The sequence below is a fragment of the Quercus suber genome, unplaced genomic scaffold (assembly GCF_002906115.3).
Source record: "Quercus suber isolate HL8 unplaced genomic scaffold, Cork oak 2.0 scaffold_201, whole genome shotgun sequence".
Lineage (NCBI taxonomy): Eukaryota > Viridiplantae > Streptophyta > Magnoliopsida > Fagales > Fagaceae > Quercus > Quercus suber.
In genome coordinates, this window is record NW_027069659.1 from 242,158 (window position 1) to 256,127 (window position 13,970).

General features: G+C 34.6%; 1 protein-coding gene across 1 annotated transcript; it reads right to left on the reverse strand.

Moving 5' to 3' along the window:
- Positions 1–5,411: 5,411 nt before the first annotated feature.
- Positions 5,412–6,539, reverse strand: LOC112034465 (RING-H2 finger protein ATL29). The gene has a single exon (XM_024067286.2). It carries the CDS (start codon positions 6,395–6,397, stop codon positions 5,561–5,563), a length of 837 nt encoding a protein of 278 aa, XP_023923054.1. The 5' UTR covers positions 6,398–6,539; the 3' UTR covers positions 5,412–5,560.
- Between the last annotated feature and the right edge of the window lie 7,431 nt (positions 6,540–13,970).

The following is a 13,970-nucleotide window of genomic DNA, read 5'->3' on the forward strand; positions in this document are numbered from 1 at the left end:
TGCGCCCACCCACCACCACCCCCCCCCCCTCTCTCTTTCACCCCAAGCATATTTCCTTACTTTCTTTTTTCTTTCTTCTAATGATAGTTTATAAAGTCCGCACAGCAAAAACTTCAACTGTTATGAACCTAACTACAAATGACAATTGTTACTTAATCTTAGATTATGTAGCAGCTAAATATAACAATGCAACTAATTATTCACTAGTTTGGGATAATAAGAAATCATCAGATTGTTAACAAAACAAGAGTTTCCAACGGCATATTAGTTTACTAGCTTTTATGACAATATAAGGTACAGCATAATTTATAATCATTAAAATTGGTTTTACAACATAATCTATAACCATTAAAATTGGTTTTTCAAATCAAATAGCATTTTTTGTCCATTTGGTTATCAAATTTCACTTATAAAGAATAGTATAGACCTACATAAGAGTATCTTTCTGTCAAATTATGCTTATTCTCTCGGTTAAAATGAGACAAAATCATAGCAGCATTATAAAAAGGAAAATTGCAAAACCAAACAAATATCTTCTTTCTTCCATAATCTTGAATAATAAAATTAAAAATTATATTTTGTTCAAACATGCGCACACACACCTCCAAGTAGGTATCTTTTTTCCAAAGTTTAATCATTCTCTCAATTCAAAATGAGACATGATGATGCTGAAAATGTCACCAGTGAGCCACACAATGCTTGTACACTCGATACATCACCTGCACAAAGAAAAATAGAAGACCTAACGAAGAACACTAGTGTGATGTCGGTCAAATACCCTTCGAAGGTCAAGTTAGAACTTCTTACAACTCTAGAGTGCTAGAGAAGGTTTAATAATGCATACCTTGATTTGTAAGAGTATCGGAGCTTTTATAGTAGTAGAGGGTTGACCATCTCTTCCTTGGGCTAGGAGTTCTTTCCTTATAGGAATCCTAATGAGCATATATTACGAAATCCTTTCCTTGTAGGATACTAACATTAAGAGTGGGATACAAGTCTTTTCCTTATATACTCATGCATGGCGACCAAACCAAGGTTTTACTAAGACTGTCAGCTTTAGGATCGTCAACTTGCATTATTCCCTTCAGCCATAACGACGTCAGCTTCTTGATGGTGTCACCTCCTAGGCGAGTTGACTTTCTTCCTGTCAAGTCACTGTCTGTCAATTTTTTTTGGGTCTTCAATTTCTCATGGTTTACCCCGTCAGCTTAAGCAGTAGAACCTATTCCCCTAGCAAAACCTAACTGTTTAAATCTCGGAACGCTTCGCATGTTATAATTTCACTTTTCAAGACACAATCATTGCAACATAACAAAAAGCCAATTGCAAAACCAAACAAATTCCTCTTTCTACTAGCCTACTAGAAATCTTATGTAACTGAAATGGCCATTGTATTTTTTTCATATATATTTCCTTGCAAACCAAAAAAAAAAAAGTTTTCTAACATCATAACCATACATCATTTTTTTTTCCGTCATTTTGGCTAATAAGTACCTTTTCAGTTCTAATAAAATATATGCTTAAAGAAATATGATGACTAACATTTTCTTTTAAGAAGAGCAAATTCTTCCTTCATGTGCCAAAATGTTTAAAACTTTTTGATAGAGTCTTCCTTTCAAACTTAAATGTCTTCATATGCCAAATTTTATGTTCTAACGATGGAAATATAATAGGGTAATTAATTTATTTCTGAGGCCTTATAACAGTAAAGGAACTCGTCCACTGTGATAGTATAGTTCCCTTCCAATGCCTCACGCCATAACACTTGCATGGCAACTACCGTCCTCCATCCATTGGGGTTGAGCTAGTTAGGACCAATGCCCAACCTATGAAGAAGACCTCTACAAAAAGAATTTAGGGGAAACCTAAGACCAGCTAAAAGATAAGATTAGTATACTCCCAAACCAGAAGAAGAAGAACAACACCACTCTCCTTCCTTGAGTAGACGAGGTTCAAACTCCCTAGGGATTTGGTATCTATCTACTAATGTTTTTAACTTAGGGGCATCTAGGGTAAACGCTATTTCAGGGGCACAGCTGTATATTACATTTTCCTCTTCCTCTTCTTCGTCTTGAGAAGGGCTAGGTGGCGCACTGGACAAGCTAGCCCCAACTCCAGAGGCCATCCTGCGTTGCATCTCTTGAAATTCCTCTATGGAAATACCAGGAACCCCAGACGAATAATGCTCGCCTGAGAAACTACTGCTATAACTTGTGCTACCCTCACCACTCTCATAACTCCCAAACGAGACGTCCTGATACTCATTTATCTCCCTCTCTGTACTACTAGACGAAGACATAGCTAAAATAAAGATCAAGATGAAAACCTAAAAAGGAAGAGGAAATACCTGACAGAACTAGGATGAAGGCTAGACGAGAATCTTGGACGAGATGGCAGAGATTATGAGAAAGGTGAAGGGCAAGAAAGAGAATGTGCCTATTTATAGGGCCCAGAAGTAGGGTTAGCGAAGCGACACCGTCCATTAAGAAAATGACACGTGGCAGTCACTTGGGAAATGTAATCGACGCAACAGGTCAACAAATTAAATCATGACACGTGGTCACATAAAGGCATGGATCAAATCCCAGTGTCCTTGGACGACCCCTGGACAAGGGGGCAACTGATGAGAGAGCAAAAATCACCTAATATCTATGGCTCGTCTAGAGGAATCGTCCATGATCACCAATTAGCCAAATGACCAAACCATCTCTGGTTTGTCTAAAGATGTCGTCCGTGAGCATTAATTAGCCAAATGACCACAGACCGTCTGGACAAGTCATCCATGTGCAAAGCCCATGGACGACTATACAACAGAAGTCTATATACAAGGAGTCGTCTATGGGCAAAGCACATGGACGACTATATAACACTTGACAAATTCTAGAGTGGTTAATCAACCCATGTTCATTGCCACCAATTTCTCCTACGTAAATAACTTCCATTAACGATTACAACTTCTAGAGCCGTTGAGAAAGTTATTTTCGGAATTCCTGACTTCCACAAATCTTGGGGAAGTTATTAAGCCAAATAACTGCTCTCAGGTTCCCTATATAAGGACCGGTCTGAATTAAACAAGAGTATGAGAGCATTCTGACATTACTCCAATACAGTTGGAACTCCATTTGTGAGAAGATACTAACTTAGTCATCGAAGGGTCTTAGACCAGTCCACCCCGGTCTCAGACCGGTCCACCCCGGTCTCCTTCTTTGATATTGTGTTCTTTTTCAGGCCTTCGCTACCACCTTCAGCCCATCAAAGCTGAGTTGTACAGCCTACTGATTCTGTTCAATATCAATCTTCATTATTCTTCTTAGGACTTTTGCATTGCCTCCTAAAGTGACCCATTTTTCCACAATTCCAGTATTGTACTTGTTGGCCTGATCTAGATTTACTTCTGTTCTTATTAGAATTTCTGGATTTTGATCTGCCCCGATTTGAATTTTTGTCATTACCTCTACCTCTTGTCTCAAGGTTTAGGACAAAATCAAATCACGAGGTTTCACCTACATCTCTTCTGCGAATCTCCTCAGCTAGAATAAAATCACATATGTCATTGTACTTCAGTTTTTCCTTTCCTGTAGAATTGCTTACTACTATCCTCATTGCCTCCTAACTATTTGGCAAAGAAGCCAAAACGATCAGTGCACGGATCTCATCATCAAAATCAATTTCTATAGATGACAGTTAATTTATAATAGTGTTAAATTCGTTCAGATGTTATGCTACTTATGCATTATCTGCCATCTTCAAATTGAACAGTTTCTTTATTAGATGCACCTTGTCATTTGCTAATAACTTTTCATACATACCAAACAAAGCCTTCATCAGATCTGTTGTGGTCCTCTCCTTTACAACATTATATGCAACAGACTTAGACAGAGTTAACCTAACGACTCCCAATACCTGTCTGTTAAAAAGAGCTCATTCCTCATCCTTCATAGTTGCAGGTTTTTCTCCTAGAAGCGACAAACGCAACTTCTTCCCATAAAGATAATCCTTGATTTGCATCCTCCAAATTCCAAAGTCTGTGCCATCGAACTTTTTTATTCCAGACACCTTTCCTACTTTCTCTGCCATTGCTCCCACTCAAACCTAACCCTAGGCTCTGATACCAGTTGTAGGGAATTAATACGAAATTCCCAAACCTATGAGAAACAAAATAGAGAAAACACATGCCTAAGAAAAATAATCATACGCACAAAACAGTATTTACGTGGTTCGGCAATTTGCTTACATCCACGAAATTGTAGGGATTTCACTATTATCAGGGAAAAATACAAAGAGCAGCAATACAGTTTTTCTCCGCTCTATGGACTAAGTCTCTGAAAATCTCTTATTAAAAACCACACAACATTATTTCAGGTCTGGTCGTCATCCAGATCAAACACAACTAGGCTTCACAAAACCCAACAATTCGAATCTTGGACATCTTTGTTGGAAATACTCAGAAATGCCAGTTAAGATACAAGACTCTCTTGATTGTATTAGGATATGCTATCGCTACTATATTAGGAAATGATGCAATTGCAAAAAAAATATGATGTAGCATTCACTTAAATTCTACTTAAGTACATGTGAGAGTGATATATTCTATATATAAACAAGATATCACCCCAACTAAGAAAAATATATATATGATTTTCCAAGAGTCTTGTAAGTTGTAACTCAATTGGCACTTTCTAGAATTTCCAATAAAAATATTCATGGTTTGAATCCTCTTATCTCTAACCCCTTATGGAATTATCAAAAAATAAAAAGAAAAAAAAGTAAAGAAAGATATACGGTCAAAACTCCAAATTCTCTCCTTTACAGCCAATGAGATGCTATGCAATTAAGAAATCCGTACTACACATAACTTGAAAATATATCAAAAAATAAAAAGATAGATAGATATATGATCAAAACTCCAAGTTCTCTCATATATCCTCGGCCAAGGAGATGCTATGCAATTAAGAAACTCGTACTACAAATAGGACTTAGAGATATATCAAAAAAGAAAGAGATATAATCAGAACTCCAATTTTTCTTGATTCTCAAAAAAAAACAAAAAAAAACAAAACAAAACAAAACAAAAAAAACAACAAAAAACTCCAAATTCTCTCTCTCATCTACAGCCAAGGAGATGCTATCAATTAAGAAATCCGTACTACACATGGGACTTGAAAATATATTTGCAAAGCTTAATTTCATTTTGTATTGGAAAAGCTGTTGTGAGCAGGTATTTAAAGTTGAAGAAATCACTAAAGATAATCAATAATGACAATATCATTAATAAATAGAGTTGCAACTAATCATGGTTAATCAGTGTTAGAGGATACAACAGTGTGCAAAATTAACAAATTAAAATAAAACCTTGTAAGACCTATAAATTCAACCAAAAAAAAACATGGAAGTAATATTCTTCTATATTTATATACTGAAATTTCCAGATATAATGTTAAATATGGAGTGTAGCAAAATCAAAGTTGATGTAATGTTGCAAAAACTCGAAGTTTTTGTACAGAGAAAAAGAAAACACAAATACAAAAAATTAAACTTTGTTGAAGTTTTCCCCAGACTCCTACACCTCGGCAAGGAATCCATTGTTTGTTGTTGTATGTTTTGAGAATTCCCCAAATGTTGTACAACTTTTTGTGCAGTTGTCTCCTCTTATAAGTCTTATCTTTACATGCTCTGGCAATCTGAGTGTATACCTATCCAAGCTATCCTGCCCTTCTCTTGTTCTAACCATAGAATGCCCCGTTGTGTGTGACCTTGCAATTCTTTCCACTTTTTTATCTTCATCCATTTGTTTCCTCTGTAAAGCATGTTCATCTTGGCTTTCTTCTCCATGTTCATCTTCTTTGATATCAATGCGTACAACATCTTCTAATGACTGATTATTATTTTCATGATGACTATCATGCATGCGATTGAGGTTATAAATGAGCTCCTTGGAATATTTATCCAATGCGTCCGGTGGCAAATCCAGGTCCCTGCGACAAACCGGGCACGTTTTGTGAGATTCAAGCCAAAGGTCGATGCACTCTTGATGAAAAACATGGTAACAAACCGGCAAAAGGCGAAGCAAACTATCATCCTCAAACTCCAACAAGCAAATTGCACATTCTAGAGCGTATTCCTCTTTGCGGAAATCTTTGACGCTTGAATATAAAAATGTTGGAAATGACTGTATTAAAGAAGGATCAAGGCCAGTTTTAGCAGCTGCGCCAATGACATTGCCAGAGGGTGTTCCTTGGATTTGCAATGTGCCGGTAACGTTTTGAATGAAACACCTGCAGAAGTATACAGAGAGGAAACCTAGTAAAAAGAAAACAAGGAGGATTGCTGTTAGAAGTGCGGCTACAGGCGGTGCCGCCGTTGGATTTACTATTGGTGAGGAGGGATCTGTCGCCATTGCCTAAATGACCGGTTGGCCGGCCAGAGATGGGACTATTCCGGCCTTGGTTTTTTGCATGGACGAGAGGAGTTTTGTTAGTAACTTCTGTCGGTTGTATAGATTTTTTTGTTGGGTTGGATGACTTGTTTTGTGGGATTAAAAAGAGAGAAACAAGAACGCATGTCAATGCGTTTTGTTTGCATATAAAATGGTTTCTTAATTTGGGAGGGTGATGTGGGGTGTTAATGTTTAACTATTGAACGAGTCCTTGCGATTTGTGAGGAGGATACAAGGAGTTCCTTCTCAAGTTTAACAACTTGCGGCTCAAGTCTCAACAAATTGCTCTCCTTTATTTGTTGTTTTAAAATGTATTTTCTAATTACATGGACCATCTTTCTTTCCTTTTATATTATCATTATTATCTCTCTTTATGATAAGAACATGTGGCCATATAACTTTTTTTCCCCTTAAATTAAGTGAGGAGGAGGGTTCAAACCCAAGTTTTCCTTGCAGGAGAATTGAACAATACCACTATTTATTTTTTATTTTTTATTTTTTGATGGAGGAACAATATCACTTATTACAACACTCTCGGCCATGAAAACATATAACTGGTACCAAGGTGCAGCACCTTTTCATATGTGAAGGAGTGACATTTTATTTTAGGCGTTGAATGACAATAATAAGTTCAAATTCAATAATTAATGGACTATCCGTACTTTACTTTAAGGCTTAATGGACGTTGAATGACAGTTCTTTTTTGGCTTGGTAATTTAATGAACACCCGGTTGGTTCTTGAACTACAAATTCAATATCTATCAATTAAGAGAGAACTCAATGATGAGGATGCTCCATACCTTATCAAATAATTGAGTACACAAATCACTAATTTCTGAATAAAATGAAGGAAAATTATGTAAAATATTCTTCATCTTCGTCTTATGTGTCAGTAATTTTATTCAACAACAACAGCTACAAAACAATAGCACAAGTAACCAAGAGATACAACTCTAGAACCTACTAGTTAACCAGTTATTTTACAAAAATAGGTTTTAGTTGAAAATATAGTCAATATTCTTGTAGGATACCAGTGACTACAACCATTCTTATTACTTAATAGAAAGTTTAGTCATTAATAAAATGAGTCATGTGCCATCTAGAATCAGGCCATCTTAAATTCTTAATACGCGGAAGAGAGAAGCTCTTTCTTTTTACGGTTTTGTAAGCTCAAGCTAATTTAAGTATTTAACAAAGCCCTGAGATCTAGATCTTTCACCAAATGCATTTTGAAAATCTACAAACATAAAAAATAAATATTTCTGGTTTCTAGAATTGACAAAGGTCATCTTTCCATAAACAATTCAAGGTAGTTAGGCTATCAATGGCGGCTCTAAGAATTTTTTTCTAGAGAAGTCATTGAGAAATTTAAATTAAACAAAATTAAAAAAAAAAAAAAAAACTTGAATATATTAAGTTATCGAAAAAAAAAACACACACATAAATACATGAAGTTTTACTATTTCTTTCTACGATTTTTCATATTTTAAAATCATCTCATAATAGTTTATTGTTAGTTGTCATTATCTATTGTCAATGTAAATATGACCATTTTATTTTGTTAATTTTGTATAATATTTTGGTTTTATGCAATTGTGGTTATATATTTGCCATTTTTTTTATAAAAATATTTTAAACTAAATGACAAAACTCAACTCTACTTGTACTGTATAATTATTAACTCACACAATTACACTCATCTATACATAAATAATAAATTAAGTTGTTGTTTGATTGTGAGATAAACTGATATGTGATCAGAGTGTGCAAGATTTAAAACAGGGGGTGCAAAAATATTTTTAAGAATAAATTAAATTAGTAAAGCAATATTTTATATAAATAAATAATATTTTATTTCAAGTCAAGGGGTTCAAAGAACCCCCTAAAGTATATGTGCAGCCACCCCTATAGCAGTGGCGACTCCACATGCAAGTCAGGATGGTCACAAGACCACCCTGACTTGCAAAAAATTGCATATATATACTTGCTAAAAAATATTATATGCTAAACTAATTTATTGTAACCACCCTAATAAAAATATTGAATACTCTGACGTGAGAATTACAAAAATTTGTGTTCAACAAAAATAAGAGTAATGCTACTACTTTCATAACAAATCTAATGTGGTAAGCTGTTACTGATTCTAATTTAGGTCCAATATTGATATTATTTTTACCCATCAATAATGGTTTTTTGCATAAGATTTATTGGAAAAATGCTATAGACATAGCATTACTCCAAAATTAAATCTGCCCCAAACATAATCTTAATCTTTTTTTTAAGCTTAAATAACAACAATCAATATTAACCCAAATAACAATAAATATATACCAAACAAAAACAAGACAATACCAAACAACAAGAAGTGAACAAAATATTCAACAAAAAGCCTATTATAAAACCAAAAGATAAAATTTTTAGTTCGATGAACCTATTCAATAAAAATAATCTCTAATTTGATTTTTCTTTAAAAAATAGTACCAAGAAAAATATTGTGTGAGTTCTCCTTGAAGGTGACGACAATTATACTCTTTTTGGTTTGTAATCACAACAATTTTGCTCTTCTTAGTGACTCGACTCATAATTGTAACAAATATTTAAGTTATCGCCTTATTAAATTTTGTATAATTTAAATATCTTAGTGACCACCATAAAAAGAATTCCTAGAGCTACAACTGTCCTGTAGCCTGTAGGCTATAGAACCATACTATGAATGGATTTACAAGAAGCATTGTTTTTCCCACATTCTTGCTTGACTTGCTTCATTTTCTATAAGGCTTTGTTTCATTTTGATGGAAACAATATTAAGCGAAAATTCAAACAAAAAATAACAAAACCAAGCATTCCATGCATGCCCATGGACAATACATATCCTGCCCAGACAATTTGAAAGTAATAACTAATAATTTTCATGCAAATTCCACGTACACAAGAGACACACTTTTATACGATCACGGGTACATGTACATACCTTTACTTTGTTGCTTCCAACACAATCACAAACCTTTCCTTCTAGTTATTTATAGGAGCAGAACAAGCACTATTATTGTCAGCAACGAAGAATCTTCTTTAATTAATTACACACATTAAGTTCAACAAGCTGGGAGACAATTATTGTACATCTAAGAAGGTGACTTATACCGCCGCATACTCTTGATGCGGTGGTCATTCTATAAGTATATAAGTGTTTGTGGAGTGTGGGAGGTAAGGGTCAGGATTCAAGGGAGCTTTACACATATATACATTTAGATTATACTGTAGTAGAATTTTTATCTTGTTAAAAATAAAATAAAGGAAGAAGAAGAAGAAGAAGAAGGCCACTTATAACTGCCAAAGATTGGAGCTAATCCATGATTTTTATATTCATATAAAAGATATGAAAAGCAATCTATAACAAAAAGAAAGTATAGAGACACTTGTTTGGGGAAGGAAAAAAATGTACATAAGGATGTGTAATAAAGCAATATAAAAATGGTACAAGATTTCAAGTGCAGATAACAAAAATTCTCCCACCAAAAACTATGCATATGCATATGTGTGTAAAGACACGTTTGGTAGACTGTAATAGGCACTGTAATGTAATAGTTATTCCTATGATTTAGTTATTCAATAGTTTGGTTATGTTTTTATTACAGGGAATAATAATTTTTTATGAATAGCTATTCTTTAAAATGAAGAATAATTATTCCTCTCTAAGAGCATTCTTATCAAGGATTGCAAATCCTAAAAGATGCTTTTTTTAGCATTTATAACCCAAAAATTTGCTCCATCAAAGATTGTAAATGCTAAAAGAATTATAATACTGCTACAGTGCACTCTCATTTTTGAGACCGCACTGTAGCACAATGCTATCAATTTTTTTATTAATTTCTCTCTCTCTCTTCCATGCACTCTCATTTTTTTTTTCTTTCTTCCTTTTCACTTTCCTTTTCACTCTCTCTTGTGCTCTCCGTTCCTCTCTCCTTCTAGTGCTCTCTGTCACATGCAGCCGCCGATCTCATGCTATTCGTTCACTCCTTCTTACTCTTTCTTTCATTTTCTCTCTGCCTCTCTGTTTCCTTTTCTCTCTGCATCTCGAGTTCATGGGTCTTGGGTGTGGCCGGGATGCGATGCTGGGTGTGGTTGGGTTGCGATGGTTTTTCGTGGATCGTGTATCTCTACGGTGGTTTGTGGTGGGTCTCTGCGGTGGTTCGGTGAGTGGGTTTTGCAATTTAATTTTGGTGAGTTTTAATTTCAGTGGTTTTGATTGATTTTGGTGGGTTCTTGATTTCCGTAGCTTGGTTCATGGGTTGATCGGGGTGGCTTTGAGTGCTGGGTGTGGGTTGATCAGGGTGGTTGAAAGGTGGGTGCGGATTGATCGGGGTTGTTTTGAGTCTTTGTTATGATTTTATGGCTATAGATGTGGAGGTTTTTTTTTTTTTTTAATATGCTATTGTTTGTGGTTGTGACGATGGTGGGTGGATATGGTAATTGTGAAATGGGTGGGTGGATATGATGGCCAGTGGCGCTGGGTTGTGAAAGAAAGACACAGAGGAGAGAGTCAGAGAAAGAAACTGGAAAAATAAAAAAAGAATAAAAAATGATAAAGAAAGAATATTTAAATGAAGTGTAAAAAAAAAAAATAGAAGTTTTGATGGAAAGGCTGTTGTAAAGTAGTGTATTATGTGTTATAAAATTGGGTTTTGACATGGTAAATGTTAAATTTTTTGCAATCCTTGATAAGAATGCTCTAAAATGATTGTAATAGCTATTCCTTAGTAGATGTAATAATTTTTAACATTAATATATTTTCAAATAAATAAACTTTCCATATCTACCTAACAATTATGGAAATAAAAAATCATCAAAAAATAACCCATCTCTTTAAAATTTAAAATATATTATTTTCTAAGGATTATAATTGTATGAATAAGATATTTTCTAAAATAAATCATAAGTTTTATTTTAATATTACAACTCACAACCAAACTAATGAATATGTTTAGTTATTTCATTACAACACATTTTAGTCCCGATAATAAAGACTACTATCCTGTTGTAATCCACATTCAATGTACCAAACGTATAGCATAACAGTGAGAGAGAATAAGGGTAAGAACTTAGTTTGTAAATCTAACAAAATGGTACATGATCACTGTCATTTCTTTGGATGAAAAGGGTCATCTAGTAATTGTATAAGGTAACAAAGATAAAACTACAAAAGAAATACAAGCTTCAAATTTCCTAACCTGAAAATGAACCAAAAGACAAGGCTTCTACAGAAACTTGAAGCAAACAAAAAATAATCTTCTTTAACCCATAAGCTGAAGCTACATGTTGCCATCATGCCCTCCCTGTGGAGATTTAATTACTCCAAAACATCAATTTCTTACTGTCCATCTTCATCATTTGCAGACAATTTCTATTCAATGTCATCAATCCAGTCACCATATATCCTACTGATTTTGTCAGGACCTTTCCATTTCTGATGAGTTCTCTGCTCTGGCTTCTGAATTACAATAGATGACCTTCGTGATGGAACTCCCATATGATAAACATCAGAATGAGGAACTGAAGCTACCACACTATCTGCCGGAGTTTTAGAAGGTACGGGCATTGAATCGGGAGGAGCAGAAGAAGAATCTCTAGCCTCCCCCTCTACAAGCCCACCACCATACCGGTGCAATTCTGTGGTCAGAAACAGAGATTAGGTATGACATCAAGCTAAACATAGGCAATGCCCACGGGTAGTTAAACAAAAATATTTATCTCAGATGATTAATGAGGTACACTACTCTTCAATAGCATAACGATCCAAACCAAACAGCAGATATGTGCCAACATGAGAGCAATTTTCCTAAATGCAATGATGTGGACAATAAAGAGTTTGAGGAGAAAGAAGATTAAACATTGAAGGATTCAAGATTTGAGGTCTAGTTTTAATATGGGACTTTCTTGGCACCCTTCGTAGGTTACTTCAGTTATTATTGAGTCTAATAAGTTTCTTTAGATTAGAAAGGTGTGGGCTCAGTTTTGGTTAAGTTTACTAGAATAAGGGCAATTAGATATTTCAAGATTTTCGAGTGGGCTGTCCTTCGCTGTACCAAAGGCACTTAATTTTCAAAAGAACTTAAACAACAAACTGAAATGTCTAGACAACCTGAAGATGATTCAAAACAGCAATCTGAAAGGTTGATGGAGGAAACCTTCACGAAGTAGGAAACTATTCAGTTGCTTGACGAGGAGAATTTGAACAAGAACATGAGAGCTACGAAAAAGTCTTTTGAGTTTGCAACCATGGGAAAAGAAATTGACAAACTAGCTACTATTCAGGCTGCCATTGTGCCAAATCCATCTCAGCCAACAACAAATATTATTCCACAACAAGCCAAGATTGAACAAAAGAAGATTGTGTGATGAAAGAAGAGATAAAAGAGACGGAGAATCCAATTCCCATACTTTAACATGGCCATCAAGTTATAATTGTGTCACTTGCAATAATTCCCATTATTAATTTTGTAATTCCTGAAAAGTTTAATGTTCATATTGGAGAGAACAATGTTCCACTGTCCACATGGTTTCAAGCAACGAAAAGAGGAAAGAAAACCCATACTCAGGCTTTTTACCCTATCTCAAGATGCTATTCAAGAGGCCATGAATTATGCTACAACATTTCAATACTCAAGGTTGAGTTTTTATTTCCAACTAAGGGAGATTGATGGGGACAATAATGAGTTTGATGTAAAAAAAAGATACAATAGCAATAGATTCAACATTTGTGGTCTAGTTTTGATGGGGGACTTTCTTCATAGGTTACTTTAGTTATTATTGAGTCTTACTCTCAAGTTTCTTTAAGTTAGAAAGTTTGAATACAATTTGATTAAGTTTACTAGAATAAGGGAAATTTGGTAATTTCTAGATTTTCAAGAATAAGTTGTCCTTGGCTATACGCCTATACCAAAGGCCCATGATTCTTATTTTATTTTTTTTATTCATTTTCCAATTTAGTAGAAGTTCTTAAGTACTTTTTATTTTTGTTGTTAGTAAGCCTAATCTTTCTATGACTAGGTTATTTAAGAGTCCTAGTCCTTCTAGGAAGGGAATTAGCAATAGCCTTATAAAGGTTTTATCATAGTCAATAATATTCATAGTGAGATTGGTTTTAAAATTTTAAACTTTGAGGTTGTGATTGCCTTCTCCTACCTAAGTGTGATTGCTTAGAAAAACATAGGTGAGATTGCCTAGTATTTATCTTTCTTTATATATCATTCTATTCACTGTTTAGCACCAAATAACCATCAAATATATTCAAGATTCAATCTTTGAATCCACTAAACCTTCCTATACCTTTTCTCATCAAGAAATCTAATTTGGTGTTGAATTCCTAAAGATACTACTTCAAAATTAGTATCAGAGCTCATTCAAGCTTCTGGCCTGCATCATTTAAAGGCATAAGGCCAAGCAATTCACTTGCCCAGTATAAGGGCTAACCTAGCAAGCATGCTTACAGATATCTTTCATAATTTGCAACAGTGATACCCAAGACATAGCAATC